The sequence below is a fragment of the Bombus pyrosoma genome, linkage group LG10 (assembly GCF_014825855.1).
Source record: "Bombus pyrosoma isolate SC7728 linkage group LG10, ASM1482585v1, whole genome shotgun sequence".
Taxonomy (NCBI): Eukaryota; Metazoa; Arthropoda; class Insecta; order Hymenoptera; family Apidae; genus Bombus; species Bombus pyrosoma.
The window spans coordinates 7,727,583-7,748,463 of NC_057779.1; the positions used below are offsets into that span (position 1 = coordinate 7,727,583).

The 20,881-nt window shown below is 41.4% G+C and overlaps 2 protein-coding genes across 4 annotated transcripts in view; one reads left to right on the top strand and one right to left on the bottom strand.

Moving 5' to 3' along the window:
- LOC122571384 (26S proteasome non-ATPase regulatory subunit 1) overlaps window positions 1-20,881 on the top strand; it is an 88,792-nt gene that overhangs the window by 61,632 nt on the left and 6,279 nt on the right. The gene's annotated exons all lie outside the window — the stretch shown is intronic.
- LOC122571385 (5-hydroxytryptamine receptor 1A) overlaps window positions 3,133-20,881 on the bottom strand; it is a 121,212-nt gene continuing 103,463 nt past the window's right edge. For all 3 annotated transcript variants that reach the window (XM_043735058.1, XM_043735059.1, XM_043735060.1), the window contains 3 exons: window positions 14,385-14,721; window positions 6,804-7,324; window positions 3,133-5,519 (listed from right to left, as the gene is read on the bottom strand). In XM_043735058.1, coding sequence (XP_043590993.1) covers window positions 5,026-5,519; window positions 6,804-7,324; window positions 14,385-14,721 — 1,352 coding nt within the window. In that variant the 3' untranslated portion in view covers window positions 3,133-5,025. The remainder of the gene's footprint in view (window positions 5,520-6,803; window positions 7,325-14,384; window positions 14,722-20,881) is intronic.

Consider the following 20,881-nt stretch of genomic DNA (forward strand, 5'->3'; position numbering starts at 1 on the left):
ACAGATTAGGTTTCGTGTTAGATTTGTATAAAGATGCGTCGTTGTAAAACACGTGTCTGTAAAAGAAAGATACTTTTCGGACAATCTAATATCTTTAACCTTTAACTTTGTATCGTTCTCCGTTCCATTTAACGCATTATATCGATGTTCAATTCGATTTTACGATTAATTAATCGGCAAAACATATGGAATTGGTATAGTAACGCGCGAACTTTATATTTACAAACGTTTTTGGTGCGACCTTAACGCAACCAAATATCCAACTAACCCGTTCAGAACGACGTCACGAATCAATCAGTCTGTAAAAAATATTTAATCACCGTGTAGCGTGCAACACGTTGCAACAAGCGCAGTTGGATTTTCCGCCTGCAAACGAGAGCAGCTCGGATCCGACGCAACCCGACAACGTTCAACCGACGCTTTCGGTTGAACGTCGCGAATTAACCAGATGTTGGAAAATATTAGATCGTTATATACAGTAACGCAATTTTTCTTTTTCGTCGTAGTATCACAAATTAAGCAGTCGTTCAAAACATCGGATTATCGCGTATCGCAATAACGCGCGACTATAAACATTTCGTTTCGACGTTTCATCTACGAACGATGTTTAGTGGGAACGAAACGCGAACGAAAATTTGAACCAACCTTCTCAGACCTTACGTTTTCGATTAGCCGATCGTTCGAGAAATATCAAAATCGCTGTATACACGCGAACGCATAATTGGATTTTCCTTTTACAAAACGATTTTGCTTGCGATTACACGCAATCGGTGTCGGGGAACCGGCGAAAAATCAGCCAGTAGACAGTCGGTTCACGCATTCCATTTGAGGTTTTATCGTCGGACCGCTCGCCAGAGTAATCTGTCGAAACGAGCAGCAACTTCTTACGGTGGAAAATTGCCGAGAAGCTGCTTTTGTGCTTTCTTTCGGTTTCGCCTCGATCGGAATCGTTATTTCGCCGCTCAGCCACTCTTCCTTTCTACCTTCCAGCAACGGAATATGCCTGTCGTATCGACTTTTGACTTGCCCGCTCTGTTTGTTCTCGCTTCGATTAAGTCAATTCTGCTCACGTCCTCTGTGAAACTCGGTACGGAGAATCGGAATCCGTTCTTCCTTCCACGTTTTCCACCACATCCTTCCAACGTGAATTCTCTTTTTTACATTCCACACGGATCAGCCAGGCGACACGATTGTTCCATTTTGTGCACAGACTCCGATTGTTTAAGCATTTTCAGAGTAGCTACATTCTAACCACTTTTTCAGTAATTAACAAACGTAGATACGCGAGCGAAAAAATGAATCGTCTCTGGTTAATTTAGTTTGCCGTGTGACGACTTTTGCTTCGGCTTTAAACCCCTTTCTCCTTCGAGCACGACATTCAACGATCAGTGTCTTCCTACTGTTGTTAGTTTGCCCCTGTGCGAATATAATTTCCTTTAAAATTTGAACGCGCCAATGGAGAAATCGTTAGGAAGTTGCATCGCGTCAGGAAGCTTCTCTTTAATGTACCACTTTAGATTACAAAGAATCTACGAATATAATAGACGTTTTATTAATTATGTGCGCTAAACCATCGTTTCTTATCTGCAGCTCTTCTTGTCATCCTACNTGTTGCTACTTTGCCCCTGTGCGAATATAATTTCCTTTAAAATTTGAACACGCGCGATCAATTTTTCGCTGCACATCATCGTAATTATCTCGACGCATATCGAGAGAGTAGAAATTTTCAAACTACGTCCATTGCAAACTACAATCGAACAGATTCCTTTTCTCCGCACCTAGTATTCCGCTGGCTCAACTGGCCCAAGCTGTTTGCTTTATGACACGAACTCGGCCAATCCAGCTACAGCATACAGCCGTTCCAATTTTCGCTGTAGAGCTTCGGGTAGGTACCCTGGGTTTCGCATCAAGAGAAAGCGGTATCGATACGCTTTTATGTATGTAGGTTTTATCGCAGCTGGTTGTTTGTTACGAGAACCTTTCAGTGGTCAATGTGATCAGTTCCGTTTACAATGGAGTCTCGATTATCCGTGATCGTGTTCTGAAAAGGAACCTCGCTCCTATTTACGACCGTCGCGTTTCGGTTCCCCGTGACCCATCGCTGTTCGTATTCCTCTCGGAAGCCTACGTCCCGTAATTTTTAGTGATTGTCGTGTTTTATTGCGTCGACCATCGAAAGACAGCGGAAGAGAGGTGGTTCGGTTCCTCTGATCAAGAAACTACGAGATATTATTCGAATAAACCTCTGCTACGGCTGCGAATCAGCTTCGTGAATTACTTAGCCAGCTCTGATTGTCTCGTATTTAACGTAAGATCGTGAAAGAACAGACGGAAGGAAGGTTGTTCAGTTACTCGGATTCAAAACCTTGAGATATTATTCGAATTAATCTCTGCTACGGTCAAAAATCAGTTTCGCGAATTACGAGCCAGCTGATTGTCATATTTAAAGGGAAAATTCTAAAAAATAGAAGGAAAGGAAAACGGACGAATCCAGCGATAAATAATCAATTATCAGGCAGAGCGCCCAGAACACGCGAACGTCGATGCTAATGTATATTCATCTCTTATTTATCGTTTACAGTAACAATTTACTAAAATTCATCGTCGCTGAACAACTCGTGATGATAGGTTCTTAACCAAAGTATTAGATTGTCCTGAAAGTTTCTTTCGTTTTGCAAGAAAATAATGGATGCACAACATTTGTTGTTTTAACGCAAACGAAAGGCGAAGAAGACGATCGAAGCTAGAGAGCACAAAATTTGACGGTTCATCTTTCATATTTGTATCGACATAGCCGGAGAAAGCAGCTGCGTGCAGATAGCGAAAGACATTTTTCGGACAACCTAATATTTCTCGGCGAAAGGATTCGAGAAAGTCCGAAGTGCGCTCGATAGAAATTCAACGATCAACGACTATATCTTTGTATCGTCTTCAAGTAAACGATCTCTAACGATCATTTTCCACTATCAAAGGTATCGAGCGAGTAAAATGAAACCACATTTCGTCCGATTTTAGAGCAATTTAATTCAGGATTAATATTTCATTATTCGACTTCTGTTTCGCAGAAGGTTGAAGAATTTGCATCATCCGTATGATACTTATCGTTATGAATATTTTTATCGCGGAACAATGTTTATTACGCAGCAAACCTATTACCAACGGATAGTTGGCAAGAGAACCGCATTGCTTACGACATAACCTAATGTTATCTTACCTACTGTTCGCAGTACATTTGCTTCAGCTGTGCATTATAATGGCCATTCGTACGCAGAGATAAGTTTGCGAAAGGCCACGGCAGTGGCCATTAGTAGCGAAAGGGTTAGACTATGTACAAGAATACCAAGTATTTAATACCGAGCTGTTGGTGTTCGTTTGCTGTGTCGTTAAATGGACAATGACCTTAATTCGTTAGCTGAAAGGTTCTCGAGCAACAGCGCCTCGTTTCCACCGGGAAATCGTAACGAAGATCGCGAATTACTTACGTTACGACCTAACGCGTTCGTCGTTCTTTATTAATAAACTGCCGCCTTTTATGCGTACGCACGAAACGTTGAAGAACGTGGAAACTCACAGAATACACGTAAAATGCAAAAATACGTCCTATATAAAATATCGAAAATATAGTACTCGTTATGAAACAAACGGATAAAAGAAACGTCTACTTGGGTTCCGTATCGTTGATGACGTTTAGAAAAATATTCATTTGCATAAACGTCCACAGTGTTAAGAATCGCACGGAACGAGCAAAGATGTTGTACGGGGATGAACGGGTGGAAGTGATTGAGTGGAAGTCGCCGTCATTTAATTACGACACACACAGATGAATGTCAGGCGGAAGATTTGAGCTCGTTTTATGTCGCGCATTTAGGGAAGCTCTTCTACTAGCCTCTCGTCTCGCTTCTTTTAACCCTAGTTCGGTCAAGTATTGTAGTTTCGTTTATCGATGTCGCGAAGGCTCGTCGAACCGCTTTTGGAAGATGAAGCGTTCAACTCGCATTGGAAACCTTAATCGTCGAAACTCTGCCTTAACAAGTCGATTATCGTTAAAGTCCTTAATCTAAATTGCTCGTCTCGCGTGTTCCGATTTCCGATCTCGCGGGAGCACCGTCTACAGAAGGAAGGAACGTTTATTGCAGTTCGTGTAGTTCACTTAGGAGTTTCGTTGGAAACTCTTCATTTTAAGTACACCTGTCTTCGCGTTATCCGATCTACGTAAGCCTCTTGAATTATTTTATTAACAAAAGGAAGAAAGAGTATTCTTTGTATCGTTCTTTATAACTTTACTGAACGTCACTCGCTGGAACTTCAAATATCTCACTTCGATTCAATATTTTTCGTTTTTCGATTATCTAAGATTTTATAACAGCTTCTTCGGTTTTTCTTCAAGAATCAATCTAACCTTCACTGTCGTTCGTAATTATTTTATTTGAAAACAAACAGAACTTATTTTTCGCAAAGTATCACTCACTGCAGCTTGTAACGACGTACTCGCTTCAATTTTCCTACCTTCCTCGATTCCGTATTTTTCCCAAATTATTAAAGCTTTTTACGAAAAAGCTTCTGCACTTTTTCCTCCACAATCAAACGATCTAACTGCTCGACCATGGTTCGTGACTATATTATATCGAAAACATCTTTCTATCATACTTCACAATTCACTAAACATCACTTGTTGCAACTAGGAACGAACTGCATTTTCTCGATAATTTCTTTTCGCTTCGCTTCGCGACTCTTCCACTCGTTTTAATTCAATGGAATCCTCGTTTCATTTTGACTCTAAACTTTCACAGAAGCTTCGAACACACACACACACACACATATATATATTATCCAGATTTTCACAAAATCTTCTTCAGTTTATCTGCGATCATGAAACAACCAAAGCTTCACCGTGGCTCGTAATTCGTTGAGAAAGCACGGCCGGTCAACCACGGTTCCTCCGCTTCCGGTGCTACCGGAAGTCGACGTTTATCAACGACTTTAAACCCTGGTGACGGCGATCCCCGGTCTCCCGGGGCCAAAGGCCTACCTGGATGGCCTCCAGCTTTGATTTCTGTATCTGCAGAGCAACACTTTCTTGAAGGCCTGCCGGAAGACTTTGTTGAAGATCGTGTAGAAGATAGGATTGACCATAGAACTGGCGTAGCCCAACCAAGTAGCCAAATCGAAGATCTTGTGATTGATCTGCCTTTCACAGTTGGGACACACGGCTAGTATCAAATTGAGGACGAAGAACGGCGCCCAGAGGACCACGAACGTGAAGAAAACGACGCCTAGAACTTTCGTGGCTTTTTGCTCCAGCCTGATGATCCTTCCGTGTCGCGAGCTATTTCGCGAAACAACGCTGCTGGTTCTCGAATGGTGGCTACGAACTGGCCCTGAGTATCTGTGCGGACACGGCGAGGATGAATTGCTGCTTTGCTTAGAGCTGATGCTCGCTGCTCCGTTATGAGCACGCATCGTCGCTGCACGCCGGATCGGACCACCTCTTGTGGTCAATAGCGCGGTTCTTGTGTTCCCTGTGGAATTAAAACGAGGAATTATAGTTTCCTAAGACTCGATCGTGGGCGCTGTGATTCGATTCAGGCGGATTGTCGCGAGATTTTGCCACATTTATGCGAAAAAAAAGACGCCGTTGCGAATTTTTTTCTTATCCGTCTCGTTGCTCTCTCGGAATCGAAACAAAGGACTGTAGTTTTGGAAGATTTTACGATTCGTTGTGGCGAGCACGATTCGAATGGATCGTGCATCTTCATTTATTTACAGGAAAGTTGACTCCACGATGAATTTTTATGTTTCGATCTTGCAAAGTTTAGCGAAGGAAAAGAATTTGTCAGATTTTCAAAAGGACCACACGTTTCTGATTCTTCGCATTTCAATCCGGTTACACGTTAGCGTGTTGAGCAATAATACGAATCGATGGGTAAAAAGTGGTGGTTAATCTTGGAGGACACACCCTGTATATGGATGTACACTGTATACCGTAGTTTCGCAATTGATCATGTGTTGAACTTGGTAATTAATTGAGTTACAGCCTGTGTTTAAATTAACGACTATCAGTTAATCTCTACAGCTGTTCTGCAACATTAAACGCATCTGACAGTATATTCGAGTTAACAACTGCTTCTCCAAAGTGACAATTAATTAGGTCACTAAATTCGCCTCGTAAAACTTTTAATACCCTGAAGAAAATTAAATGCGACCAGAAACGAAAACGACAGCAATCCAGACAATCGATTTATTATATCGACTTCCACGTCGACAGGCTAAAAGACCAAATCAACTGGCACCGAACTATTCTAGAAACCGCTTTGCCAACCAGTTCCTATTTTCAATCAACTTGAACGTTCCACCTAAGCTGGATCCTTCTTCGTCGTCTCGTTCACACTTGTAAATAATGAAACTACCTTTTGACGCTGCATAGCGAAACAGAAAGTCTCCTATAAAACACAGCACTGTCTCAATTGCAGGGAAAGAAATGAATTCGTGTCTCCAATTTCGAAGCTCCCAAAAAAGAAGAGGAAAGAAAAAAGAGAAAAAAGGTCTGATGGATAGCAGCAGCAAACGAAAAGCCACTTTATCGATCCTCCTTATTCCCAATACCTAATCGCCTTTTAATGTGAGCATCGCGAGAAGGAAGATTTTTCTCTATAAAATACAGAATTCTCTCAATTACAGGGAAAGAAATGAACTCGTGTCTCCAATTCAAAAACCTCAAAAGAAAAAAGAAGAAGAAGAAGAAAAAAAATCGGATCAATAGCAGCATCGAACCAAAAGCCACTTTATCGATTCTTTTCACCCACCTAAACTAGATCCTCTTCTGCCGCTCCTCCACGTGACGATAGAATTTGGCTCGTAGCTTCTGCTCGCCTCCGTTCTACCGCTGTTGCTTCTACCGAGAAACGCAGCCTCCAGATTCTTCCCCGAGATTGGCTTCATGGTATCGCTGGAAACGATCACGATCTCGCTGGATGGTTGCGGAGGTGGTCTTTTGGACGATTCGCCGAAATAGGGGCAGGTACACGGCGGTGGTAACGCGATTTCGCCTTCCTGTTTATCGCTCGATTTCCTCTGCGTGCTCGAGGTTTCCTCGTTCGACGAGTTCTTCCGCGAAACGGAACCGCGGCCGAACACTGGCTGCTCGTGGAAGCTGAAAGATCGTTTCCTGGGTGTTCTCGGCGAACCCGATTCCGCTCGTTCCAAATGAGCCTCGTTGAAGGTGGACGCGCGTCGCCGATGCTTCCACGGGGTGGGCGAGCTTAGGTCTTCCGGTATCGAGAGGCTCGTTCGAGAACCGGACGCGCTGCTTCCGCTTTCTCCGCTCCTGGAATGTTAAATAGTCGCGGTCAGCATTTCGTGAGATTCTTCGTCGTATCGATACGATACTCGGTTTATACGTGTAATCGGTAACTTGTATGGTGACGCGTGGTAGACAGAATCGTTCGAGTTCTTGGTACTCGTTTTCGACAAAGTTTAGATACTTCACTCGAGAGTACAGTGATTTATTATAATAGATTAACATCGTTCGTTATAACCTTCTCCTTTCCCTTTTTTCCTTTTTCTTTGAACCGAAGATTTACTACGTTGCTGTTGAAAGATGCGCTATTTAATCATCAAAGTTTACGATTTATGGACGCAGACGGAGTATCATATTTTCCTGCCAACCTCTTCCAGCGATACGATTCGTAGAAAGTAGGTGAAACGAGAGATTCAGTTACGGCGGGCTAGTGGTTTTTCAAACTTTCCTCCCTTTGTATAGCAACTTTGATTATCGATCAACGTATATTTTATCGATTCAAAGTATAATAGCTCGCAGCTACTGGAAACCGAGCATCATATCGGTGCATCCTAGAGCCGAGAAATGTACAATAATTCGTGGAACGTGACATAGAACGAAGCTTCCCGATGGAAAGCGTTCTCGAAAGGTAGTGCATTTTTAGCTCCAACTTCTCATTTTTTTCCTTTCCTTTCGCGCTGTCTGTATGGAGCGCGGTAATGGATCGCGTGGATTGAAAAAAAAAAAAAAAAGAAAAAAGAAAATACAGGAACGGTACAGCCTCTCGACGAAAAAGGCCGACGAATGCCGCTATAAATCGGACATATATGAAACGCAGCTGCGCCAGCCACTTTTGACGCGTTCTATCCATTATTGGGGATCAACCAGCCATTATTGCATGCCACGAACCAAAGGCAAAGGCGCCGATGAAGCTCGGTTTCATCGCGAGCAACGCCAGTTCGAACGACTCGTGGCTCTTGAACGAATCGAGTCTCAAACGAATTAGAATTAAAACGAGCGGAGTCGCAAAGGCTTCCGACACGACCAACGGTATGTTTGGAATTGAAAACGAGTTGGAATTAAAGCGAGCGAACTTGTACGGGATTTCTGTTCGGCCGATAGCGAATTTGGAATTCGAAATACGTTGGGATCGAAGTTCTCGCAGCGAAGGTTCGTCGAATGGTTGAATCGAGTCGACGCGTGTTTCGGGTCGAATGGAAATTCGGTTAGATCGAGAATGGAGGAAGACGGGGAAAAATTAAAAATAAAGAAAATCGAAACGACGGAGTTTCGAAAGGCGGTGTAATTTTGAAACGTTCGAAGCAGGTGGCAATGAAATTGAAAGGAATGAATTCGGAGACTTGAAAAGTTGAAACGGAGATGGATTGGCATTAAGACTGGATAAACTTGAAAATGGAATTAAAGTCAAGGGGGAAGAAGGCAGAGGAAAGAAACGTGTAGGAGAATGAATTTAAAAATATCGAGACTCGGATGAGCTTGAAGTTTAAAGTAAGAAACGAGTTTCGAGTTTAAGATAAGATAAATTCCGACTATACTCGCGTCGTAACCGAAGAAAGTTGTCGAGAAGGAAAATGAGAATGCCGCGAATCATGTTCTTTTAGTAGATTAAGACGTCTGAAGTATCAAAGCTTCGGATATATTCCGATAATCTGCCTTGTCTTGCGTGAAACAAGAAATTCATAATAGAAAATTGGGTAAAAACAGGGAATCTGCTCTATACGGAACTGGAATGTTCAGATCTCGATAACGTATAATCTTTTTTTCTATATCTCCGGCAAAGTTATTTAATAATAGCCGCCGGCTATTACGAAATATGTACTGTACAATACTATCGTCGAAGATTCTTCATCCAGTCCATGCGGCTTTTCATTCCCCCGGAAGCCTGATTATTGCAAGGAATTCTTCGAATAACTTTCTCCGTGTTTTTAAAATTCCACAGCAAACTTTCATTACAACGATATCAATTTCATAATAGCGTTAACATTACCGTTTGAAACAAGGCATCGAGAAGAGACACGTCGAACGACAACCGAAGTACGCAACCACTGAGAAATATGTGTCGGATTACGCGAAAGTATATGTCGTCGAAACTGATCCAAAGTATAATTACTTCGTGTAACGATCGATAGGTAAAACGATTTTCTGCTCTACTTTTCGAATCGCGTTCTCGAAACCACGAATTTTCATGAAAATCTATCGACTACTTATTAGAAGGAAAGACAGCGCGAAGGAATAACAGTTTTCGAAAGCAAAATGGTGTCGATTCGTGGAGAAATGGATGGCGTGTAACAGATGAAAAATGGGGACAGGTGGGGAAACATCGGTGCAGAAATTTTTCAGCTGCTCGATGGCTTGATAGAACGATTCCCAACACTTTCGAAATTGAAACTGGAATAGGATATTGTTACCGAAATCGATCGTTGAATGATCGTTGACCAAGGTCTTCCTATTCGCTCGACCGATGCGATTGATTGAAGATGCTTCGAGTGCTTGTGGCAAAATCAAAACGCGAACGTATCCGATCCAGCGACACTTCACATTTTTCCCTTCGATCGGATATATTTCAATGGCAGGCATTCACCCGTTCGTTTTACCGACGAGCACGTCGATGATCCAAGGAAAAGTCATTGGAAGGTTTTTTCCAATAGAACATTCAAACTGCCGTTGTTTTATCTGTTATCGGGAAACGTAAAGTTTCGCAGCATTTGCAATTAAAAGCGCGAATTTTATCTGCGATTATAATCGAACGTTGCGTGGAATCGCGTGAAATCAGGTTCGTCGATATGTTCGCCGCTTGTTCGAACGAACCACGTCCACTGACGCAACTCGGAGTCACTGGTGAAAAAAGAAAAAAAAAAAAAAGGAAAAACAGGGAAAGATTTAAAAAGATTGAAAAAGGGAAAATGCAGGAAATAAACATCGGCGGAAGGGCGAGGGAAGAAGCGAACGGAAAGGTCGTTCCGCGCGAGGAAAGCCATTATATATGGTGGTTCCAGGCCTCGGTAGTGGATCGCACTTAGCTGCTGGGCATTCAAAGTGTAAAACGGGCCGGTGGCCACTTAAGTAAACTGCTCTTACCTACCTGGGGCACTCTAATAAAGGAATGCACTTAGTCGTATCCACAAAGGATTCGTGTCGTAGCTTCGTGCTTTGCTCGTCACTTTGAAGCTCTTTGAAGGGCCAAAAGTTCGGGAGAACTTGGTCGTGTCTGGTAATTGTCCTGGAAACGGCATCCTCCTTTTTCTATCCATCCGGCAAAGCTTTCTTGCCGAGAGAAAGAGAGACAAAAGATCTGTCCGTATCATTGTTCTCGAAATAACGATTCAATTAATTCCACGCAAACGGATTCTTTGTTTCTTGCCGTGCAACATGCTTCGTGCGCTTCTTGCCACACCGACCAGTTTCCAGGCTTTCATGCTACTAAACCGTACGAAGCTTAATATACTCGCGCCTTATTAATCGCTATTGTAAATGCTGTAATAAATAATATTTATTGCACGATGATACGACGTTAAGTGGTACACGATAACGCTTGCGAATATAGCCACTGTAATGTGCCAGAGTATACGATATATGCAAAGTATATTGCTCGTTATAACGCTTAATGCGTAACACAAATGTCCGCGTGCCATTTTTCTAATTGTATTTATAAAAGTACGAATTTGCATGAATATGTACGCGACCTATCTATTACAAGTTGGGCGGTAATTTTCTTGCGCTTCGGATGTAAAAAGTGTGGCCGCATTAAACGCCAATATTTCACCGTGAAATCCCTCGGGCAAGCAATCTACGCTAATAATTGGCAAATACGGCACCTAATTCCCAATAGCGGTCAAGAGCCACATATTTCAGACCGGTGTGACGCGAAGTATTAGCGAACCGTCTCACGGTCCATACTTCATCGAAGGACGCTTAACGTCTGCATGCCGAGAACGCTTGAGGCAGCGCGAACTTGCGATATTATCGGTGAACGCGACCGCTTCGCAGCCAGGCGAAATGTGGTCACGTCGGCATGTTTCGTCGCTACCGCGTTCGACAAGTTACCTCGTATCCTTGATCGACAGTTTCGAACGAGGATCGAACCAGCCCCGAAGCATTGCCTCTTCGTTTCCTTCCAACTGACCTGAATTCGTTAAGATTACTCGTTACGTTGTTACGAGATGATGGAACAACGAGTCAAGAAATTTTACCTACTCTTCAGCAATGAAACTTGAGATTGGTTTAAGCGATTCCCGACAAACGTTGCTTCTTCCGGTGCTATTCACTTCCGGTGAGAATTGTTTGCAGGCGAAGCTTTATCGTTTTCTACAGCTGACTTTTTCACCTTTGATCGTTATTTACGATTATTGCCGTGTATCGCTGCGTCGTAAATGATTTTGTTGATTCTTTACGCGTTATTTCTAATTAGTAAATTCTCGAATTGAAGATCCTGGCATTTTTCTGGATCTATTCTTTTCTCTTTTTACTTCTGCTACGCGATTATCGTATAATATTCTACGATCATTATATCATCAGATAATTTAATCCTCGTCGTCTCCTTCGTGTGTTCTGACTACTAATTTCTATTTTTATGTGATTTTATAGACGCGACAATGTCGTGAAAAATAATTTGTTGGATATAAATATGACGGTGCCGCTTAGTCGTCCTGTTTTCTTTCTTATCTGTGCCTGTCTCGTCCTATTGTAAGATGCAGAGGTAGAGAATGCAAACTAGCGCACTGCGTTTGAATATGTTTTTCAGAGCAGAAGAAATGGCAAAGAAAGATCGACGAAAGAAACGTTGAAGCGGTGTTTCAAATACACACGCTCGTATATACATATATATATATATATGTATGTAAAGCATACAAACGGTATATAACTATAATTCTAAAGCAGGATTGAGTCGAAAAGAATAAAAACGGCTGAGCTGTCGGCCAACCTAATTTACAGCGGGAAAAATTTCTTCCGGAAATATTATAAAATTATACCGGCGAAGTTTAAAAGCCTTGTCGTATTGATAATCGAGCAATTATTATTTAAACAACGATGAATAATAACGACGATTTTGCGACACTCGAGCAAATATCCATCGATTCATCTTCAGCGCTAAATTTCTCGATAAATAATCCCATCTTCAATCTGAAACTCAACACTTTTCTCCTTACACTTTTTCTCGCTCCCCGCAAACTTTCGTCGTAGTGTCTCCTCGCGATCTCAGCTAAATTCCCTCGTGAATTTTTCCCCATCCACGTTTCCACGATCCGGCAACATCCAACTGAATTCCCTGTTCAGTTAGCCGTAGGGCCCAGAACAGTAACGAATAGCCAATTTCCGTGGCGGGAATAACGCCCCATTTTGTGCGGCCAACTCTATCTTCACTTACGCGTCATTGGAAGTAGATCAGCCTAGACGACGATGCCTTGAGCATCGAACGACGTCGACTTCGAATAGCAAAAGACCCATTGAAAGTGGTATCTCGTGTACAAGTGTTGATGCAACTATCCGAACGCATATCGCAGAAAATTTTCATGCACACGCTGTATCGTGTTGTGTCAAATATTTTGAAATTTCGTTAGTGTGAGAAACGAAACGACTATACTGAAATATATGGAACCAATTTGAAAATGTACGTGGAACATTGGATTGTGCTTATTGCGAACATGTATTTGGTAAAGAATTAGTATGGAGCATAATTTGCATTTTTTCGGGAATCAATTTTGCGCATCGTTCAGGAGACTAATTCTCCTAACTTGTAAAAAACAATCAGGCCGTTTCGTGGAATTTTAAAAAAATTACAATGTTTTGAAGGGTGCGTGCCGAGGTTTGTTCGTTGCTGTACGTCCATCTAATTTAACACTAATCACGATAACCAAGCTTCATTATAGCGGTAACGAAATTTCAAAACATTTGCTATGGCATAACGTATCGGTGAAAGGTTCCCATAAATGTTTAAATATTTTAGTCAGTCGCTGTTTATTACCGTTTAGAAGAATTCGTATAGGAGAAGAATTTCTTTTTCGGAGGAGCGATTTAATTATCAAATTGTCGTTCGGTAGACCGTAACAAAGCTCGCGAAACTAGCCAATCTTCTCCTGACAACATACGACTAGCGATACGCTTAAATATCAATTAGAAATCAAAAGGAATCGCGTTCGAGCCTCTTTAAATTAAATTGAATAAAAATTTTCCATCGCGTAATAAAATTATGCCCATAAAACTGGCGAATCTCTCAGACGAGAAGCACGAAGAAATCTTCGATGAACTTTTCTGAGAAAGGAGCTTCTGCCAATCCGAGGCAGCTTTATCAACTCGAATCGCGACTACGTCGACAGGGGTATCGGTTCGTGAAACCGTGTTCGATCCGAGATATCAGCGGCGCAGCCAATCTCCACGTGGAATACGAGACGCGAAAAAACGTACGTGACGCGAGAATGAGAAATATTCCGCGGCCCTCGTAAATCTGCCGCGTTTCCCGCTGCTCCTTCCGACGGGTACCCCGAAGGGAGCCACGGAAAGCATCCGTAAATCGGAATAGCGATCCCGTGCACTCTCACGCCTGGAGAATATTTTCCAGTTGGATGCAGTTCGCCGCGGTGACAGTTGTTTCTCGAAGGAAACTGCGATCGACCAGGCGATCTGCCGAGCATGAAGCATCGTTTGATATTTTATCTTGCAACGTGACTGCGAAAACTTCTGTATTTACGGTGAAATCGACGCTTCCAGGTCGTTTTACAATTTTATTCGAATGTATTTCAGGTTCGTGTTAAGGTGGTACGAGGTCGAATCGAGTTTGATGTTGCTTTAGATTTGTAGATGTCGCGCCATTTCCCTACGAACTATTTCTTCTCTTCTTTGTGGAAGGTTTATGGTTATCGGAGGTTTCCTTTTCTCGTAGAAGAGCATGTTCGAAGATTGAAATTCGATGTTCCGTGTTAATGGTTCAAACGTATGACGTAAAATGGTAGAATCGGTGCTTGGTTTGTACTTCAACCAGTGCAATCGTATTGTACGATATTCTAGTTTCGCGTTTCCATACATCGAACATTGACGTGGTGTACAAATATGGGTGCGGAATTCGCTGCATACGATACTATCGTAAGCTTACCCGTGTCGAAAGCTGCACCGATGCAATTGTTGCTGTTGCTGATGATGCTGGAGCGAGTGTTGAGGCGTGGACCTTGGCGTTCCCATAGGAGTGGGGCTTCCGGGGCTGGCGATGCCCTCCAAACCTCTGGATAACTTGAGCATTTCGGCGCCAAAGGCGTGAAGCGCGAACATCGCCGACGGCGGCGGTTCGCTTTCCGGAAGCCAGAGTTCGTGGGTGTCCAGCGTTGTCAGCTCGGTGTCGGTCGACGTACCGGAAGTGTGCTGCGGCGTACCGCCGCTTCCGGCCGAGCTTTTACTCAATAGGAACCGCTTCCAGGTCCCTCGTCTGTCTAAACCTACGGATGCAAAGAAAAGCCGGTTAATTAGAACTTTTTTCTGCCCCGAACGTATAACATGTAGATGTCTACGACTTTGTAAATCGTTATTTATTTAATAAATTTACGAAAAATAAATTTCTTTGTCGACGACGATGATGATATCATGATGATATGAGTTGGATGTTGATTGTGTGCTTGGATAACGCGAAATCGACAGAGGAGTTGTTCAGTGTGGTCAATTTAGCTTCTAAAGGGCTCGTATATGTTTGGTGACAGAAGGATCGTCGACTGTTATGGCGTAAACTCAGCAGACGGGTGAAAATTAAGAGATCGGAAAGTAAGAGATAAAATAAGAGATCAGAAACTGCAGTCCTCTAGCTTCGTTTCTGAATCGGTCGATTTATGCTCGCAACTGCATCGCCTCTTTTGTATCCCGTGTCTCCGTGTCTGTATCGATTAATTCGGTCTGAACGATTATTCGGAAGCGTCCTTTTTAGCATACCGTGTCACGTCCGCAACTTGTGCATAATGGGCCACGATTTGCATGCCCTCGCGTACGTCGAAATTTCTTATCGTTGTCAAGGAATGGGCGGCGCTGGATGCCGAAGGAGGCGAAAAGGAGCACCATGCTTTCGATTGGCAAAGAAAAATGTCGCGCGAGTTGCGCCAAACGACTGATCGACGGGGCTAAACGATCGTTTTTAATCCTTCGTCCATTTTCAACGCTGATGGAAGAGGCGGTTCGCTCTTCCCAGAGATAAATGTGACGAGCTCTCGTAAAAAGGAGTTAAGATAGAAAAAAATCGATTTTGACGTTTTCATGTCTCCTTTTTCTTTTCTGTTATCGGCGAAAGTATATGTTCCTTGGAACGAGATCAACCCAGTTTCCTCGAATAATTATTGAACACTTTGCAATCGAAGATTGGAATTATATGTCGATAACGAAAGCAGAAAATCGTTTGTTCTATTTATTAAAGTTACGAAACGTCTTTGGAAAGTCTCCTTCTTCGTTTCGTCTTAACTTGTTTCTCGTTTTCGCGTCAATCAAAGTATATTAATATATTAGCTGACTCGATATACGATGTTTCGAAACTGATGCATCGATCGTTCTTTTTTGGTACTGAAACACAGCATTCATTTGGCTCTAAAATACCAGTGTCACCCACTACATATTTCAAAGCCAGATTTGTAATTTATTTCGTCCGATATAACCACGAATGGAGGATTCCAGAAGCTCGAAACTGTGCACCGTGGACCAGGGATTGACAGTTAATTTCCTTCTTTCGATTCGGAAAAACAGTTGGTATGCATTTTAAAGCAATACGTTGCTGCGGAAGTATTATCTAAGGGAAGAAATAAGTCATCTGGACACGAATATTTGAAAACCGTACTCATCTTCGTTTTTCTAATCTAACCTACGTATCTAAATTTCATATTAAATTAGAAAACATTTTGCATTGATCAACGTTTTCAATAAATGTAATGTTATATTGTATTATTGTTACAATAAACTTTGTAACTAATTATATATAATCTTCTTTCTCGTGATCGAAAAGAATTCCAGTTACAGAGGAGACATTAGAGCGAGCCGCTGAATTAAACTTTGTTAAACTTGAAACCAGATTTGATTAAAGTAAATGAAACTCTAAATTAAAAACCGGTAACCATTTCCGTAGTTATCCTGCAATCAAATTAAATTCTCTATATAGATGCTTAACTATTCTAAAATCTGACCAAAGTATTATAGATTCACTAGAAGGAATCTAGAGCGGCCTGATTTCTGACAGTTCTTAAAACGGCGCCTTTTGTTTCACCGACACTTTTGGCGCACGTTGCAAAACACGAACGATCAATTTGCAAGTGAAATCGGCCAATGCAAATGTTTCAGTCGAAAGAGGCGTCGTTTTGCGTCCCAATTTGCGCCGCATAGCCTCACGAAACTTTTCCAGCGTTCTTTGCAATTTTCTAGACTTTGCTCAACAACGACAGAAATCTCTCCTTTTTCCCCTAGAAAAATTGTCAATCTCCGGACTACTGTAACTTCGTGGGATAAAAAAAAAAAAACGTACAACAAGTCTACCTGAGCTGATCCTAAAGTCTCTTTTTTTTAGAGGCGCAGCCTCTATTTTTGTATCTCTACACTAAATTTCTCAAAGATCTTCCCACGTTATAGGAGAATAAGCGACAGATTAAAGTTGCCTTCCGTTTCTGAAATTGTACGAATTCGGGCGGCTCTACGAAATTTAACGAAGCTCTTTCGAAATTCGTTTTAAAATGACTTTGCAACAGGAACTTTGCCTTGTCGTAGTGAAAAGAGCTAAAAATACCTACAATTTCAAGTATCTCAACGTACGAAAATGTTAATATACGAAGAAGATATTAAATAGAACGTTTTAACCAAAGAAAGCAGCGTGTAACACGTAAATTCCCTAGAAATTCCCTAGAGACCTCATGCTGATAATTAGCGCGTCCCCCTGACAAACGATTTTTCTCACGAGCTCGTTCCATTTTTTTCCCGTGACAGCGGAATCTCACTTTGGATGGCTCGAGGGAAAGGAAAGGGTTTAATTTCTTTCACGAAGGAAGCTGCGCCGTCGAACAAAGAGGCCGGCCAATCTATAGAACTCTTAATCGCAATCTCCGCCGAATCGCGCCAAGGCAAAGGCCGGGAAACGTTGCCGGATTACACCGAAATTCTCTGTAATACCCTCTCTCGGCAAGCTCCCCGACAGACACGAACGACACGGAGGCTATTCGCGTTTACGTTCCGTTCGATTCCCTCTGGCTTTGATTAAAAATCGCCCCTTCGCCACGAAAATGTTGTTATCTGTTCCGACTTTGATCCGAGATCAGGCGAAATCGGCTAGGATTTTATCGTCTTTTTGCTCGTGATTCTCTTATTTCATTTTCATTTTCTTCTTCTTCCACTTCTTTTTTCCTTTTCTTTTTTTTTTCTTCTTGTCTTTCTGTCTTCGAGTGTATGGTCGTGAATAGAAGCTTGGCTAACATCGATTGACAGAACGGTCGATTATTGGTAGCACTGATTAATGGAAAATTGGAAGGATGATTCGTCGTAATAGAAGTGGACGGACAAGAATTTTTGGCATTTAGTTAATTTAATTGTAGCTCGCAAGTGAAATATCGTTGCGTAATTCTCGTGCAGGTGGAGGAAATTCTTTAATCGTGAAAGTAAGATCTTTGTTATTTACTATCGCCCTATACAACTTCTATTCTATCGTAGAGAATCTAAAACGATCGCTAAGCTTCCAAGTTTTCCGTCGATAAGATATCTTCTCCGTCGGGTTTCAACGCCACATTTTTATCTTTTCTTTTCTTTTCTTTTTTCCCTTTTTTTCAATTAAAGAACACTTCGTTTTAAAATTTCGCTGCAAAAGCAGCGCGATAACTCGCTTTGTTAACTTCAAACCCGGAGTAAGGGCGATAAAAAGTGTGAAGTCCGCGAGACAATGCTCGGAAGTAAGTTTGACATTTCATTCTTTCTGTTGAAACGCGAGGAAAAACTTCTTGTTTGTCGGGGATAATTCTGGCACGTGGACGAGCAAAATGGAAATGATGTCTGGCGTCAGAGATGGAGGAAAATGGTTAATAATAAATATTTGATCAGGGGAACGCGGGGGGATGATTCATGACGCAATGCCAACGCTATAGATAGAACGAACCCGTAATAATGACAAAGGATGCGTGGAAATTTTATATTGTTGCGTGACTCTCATAAAACAAATTGCAATATCTCCTGTGTTATTTTATTGCTTTGATTGCTACTGCATTATTTCCCATGTTTCCTCCTGTTCGCTTTTAAATACTATGTTTTATCTTTCGTTTGTACGTGTGAATACAATTTATTAATAGCAATTAAAACGACAAACAGACTGTTTAAATGTCAGAGCGTAAACCTTCGATTTTCTATCTTTCGTTTCTATTGTCACGTACCACTGGACTATACTTCGGTCGAAGATTATCGCTTTGCAGAAGCTGTCGGATTTTTTAACGTTAGAGATTCGCCGACGCGCGAACGTGCCGAACGTTGACGGGTTCCCTTCGAAACGATGAAATATCGTCGACGTAACGTTCTGTCTTTTTACGCTTACGTTTATTCGTTCGCAGTGGGGGCGAACTGCGGGATTCAACGTGCTCGCCGGTTTCACGATTTTGCAAATTTTTCCACGCGTTAGATGGCAAACAGGAAGAAAAGCAACGCTCGACGGTATTGCTGACAGCTTGGTAATTTAGATTTACATTGAAAATACATCCGTACGATACAGCCAAGCATAGCTTTTATTCGACAAATTGAAATATTTATTTTATTGGATTTTTATCGAATCTGTTCGACAAGTGAAATGTTAGTTCGGTAAACTTAGCTCGTAAATATCAATATGCAGCATAAATATCATCTTGCTGTGTGTCGTATTAATTCGTACTTTATATTCCCCGTATTTCTCCTATTAATTCACGTTTCACGTATTTACTATGTTAATTCATATTTTTACAGTACAGCGATGTTACGGCGATGCAGATAAGAACTTTGACAGTTTGAATTAACAGTTTCAAAATGCTGTTCTTAGTTTAGCTTCATAATTATCAAGTTTCAGCTTCGATCTCCGCCGCGAAATATGTTTTCGTAACTTCAAATTCTTCTCATAGCAATAAATAAACGTTCACGTTAATAAATACAAGAAACTATCTTATGAAAAGTAGTAGGAAGTTGATGTGCATCGTTCGAATCCTCAGCTCGTACTCGATACATCTGTGACATGTTAATGCAACATTTTTGTCTTGTTCGTTTTGATCGCTCCACTGTTAATTTTACTAATTTTCTAGTCATTTTCAAACGCGATATTAATTTTAATTGCACTCGTAACATATGTTTAAAGAAACTGAAAAATTCGCAGAGTTCGTTTTTCTTTTTCATTTCTCTTCTCCTTTCTTTCTTTCTTATTTTCTTTTTTTTTTTTAAAGTAACTTTCCAATCTCGAAAGTTCATAATATGAAATCTAATACTTTCCTTTACTTGGTCGTTCGCTTGCTCGAACCGAACTTCCCAAGATACACGAACTTTCTCTTTTAATACCGACATTATAGAAGCACTTCACATTCCATTGCTTTACTGCTCGTTCGAAGAATTTCCAGAGGCTTTTGTAAATAACAGGACAGAAAAGAGTTACATAAACTTTCCTCCTACGAATTACTTCTTCTCCGGTAGATCGATTCGATAGTTCCATTTGAAAATCGATAACCTGCAGCCAGTCGGCCAACTTCTTCGAAATACATAATCGGTTAACCATAAGCAACAGGCAGTCACGTAGAAACTTCTGGCCTTTTACAAGCATTAAAACTTCTTTCTTGGCCGTAGCTCAATCTGTTTTCTCTACTCTCGAAACAAATAATTGCACAGGTTCCCGTTTTTGCGACTAACGCGTTTATTATAAGCAGAACCCTTGTAAACTTCTACGTACAGAAAAATATTGGAATTTTAGACGCTTGGAAGTTAAAAGGGGCGAACTTTCTGAGAATCTGTCAAAGCACCGTGATACTGGATCTCGCTTATCGTCTTATCTTTGATCTTACAGTTCGCCTGGTGTACTTCGGAATAAGTAATCCAACTCGAATGTTTGTTAATCAGTCTTTATTTCTTTTTTTTTTTGCGTACATTGTCAGAACCTTTTTTATTTTCGAGCGAATATATTTTTGAGAAATTCGGATTAATTTCATGTTTATTAAAAAGTATCGAACGAAATTTATATTCGAAGCATATCGTCTTTGTCTGTTTCCACATCTTTCTCAAAGCTCTCCCATATTAAGAGCGTAGGATCGTTCGTAGTGGACATTTGAAACAATTTTTACCACGATTTAGATAACATGGATGATAGAAAATTGAACGTTTTTCGTAAATTGACATTTATTTCTTCGTATGTAAATAACCGCGTGATAATGGCAAAATTTTGGCGTCTTCTTCATCGAATCCCTCTCTCTGTACGTATAACGTAAACATAGATACCTTAGAGAATCGCACGACGTGTAAAAAGATAGGCAGATGGGGAGGGAATCATAGTACTCACGAATGACGAGAAATTTAGAAACTAGAAAGGAAACAGTACGTGGTATGAGCGAAGTGCGTTGAAACGGGTGTCGTGGAATGATCGAATCGCGAATGTAGTGG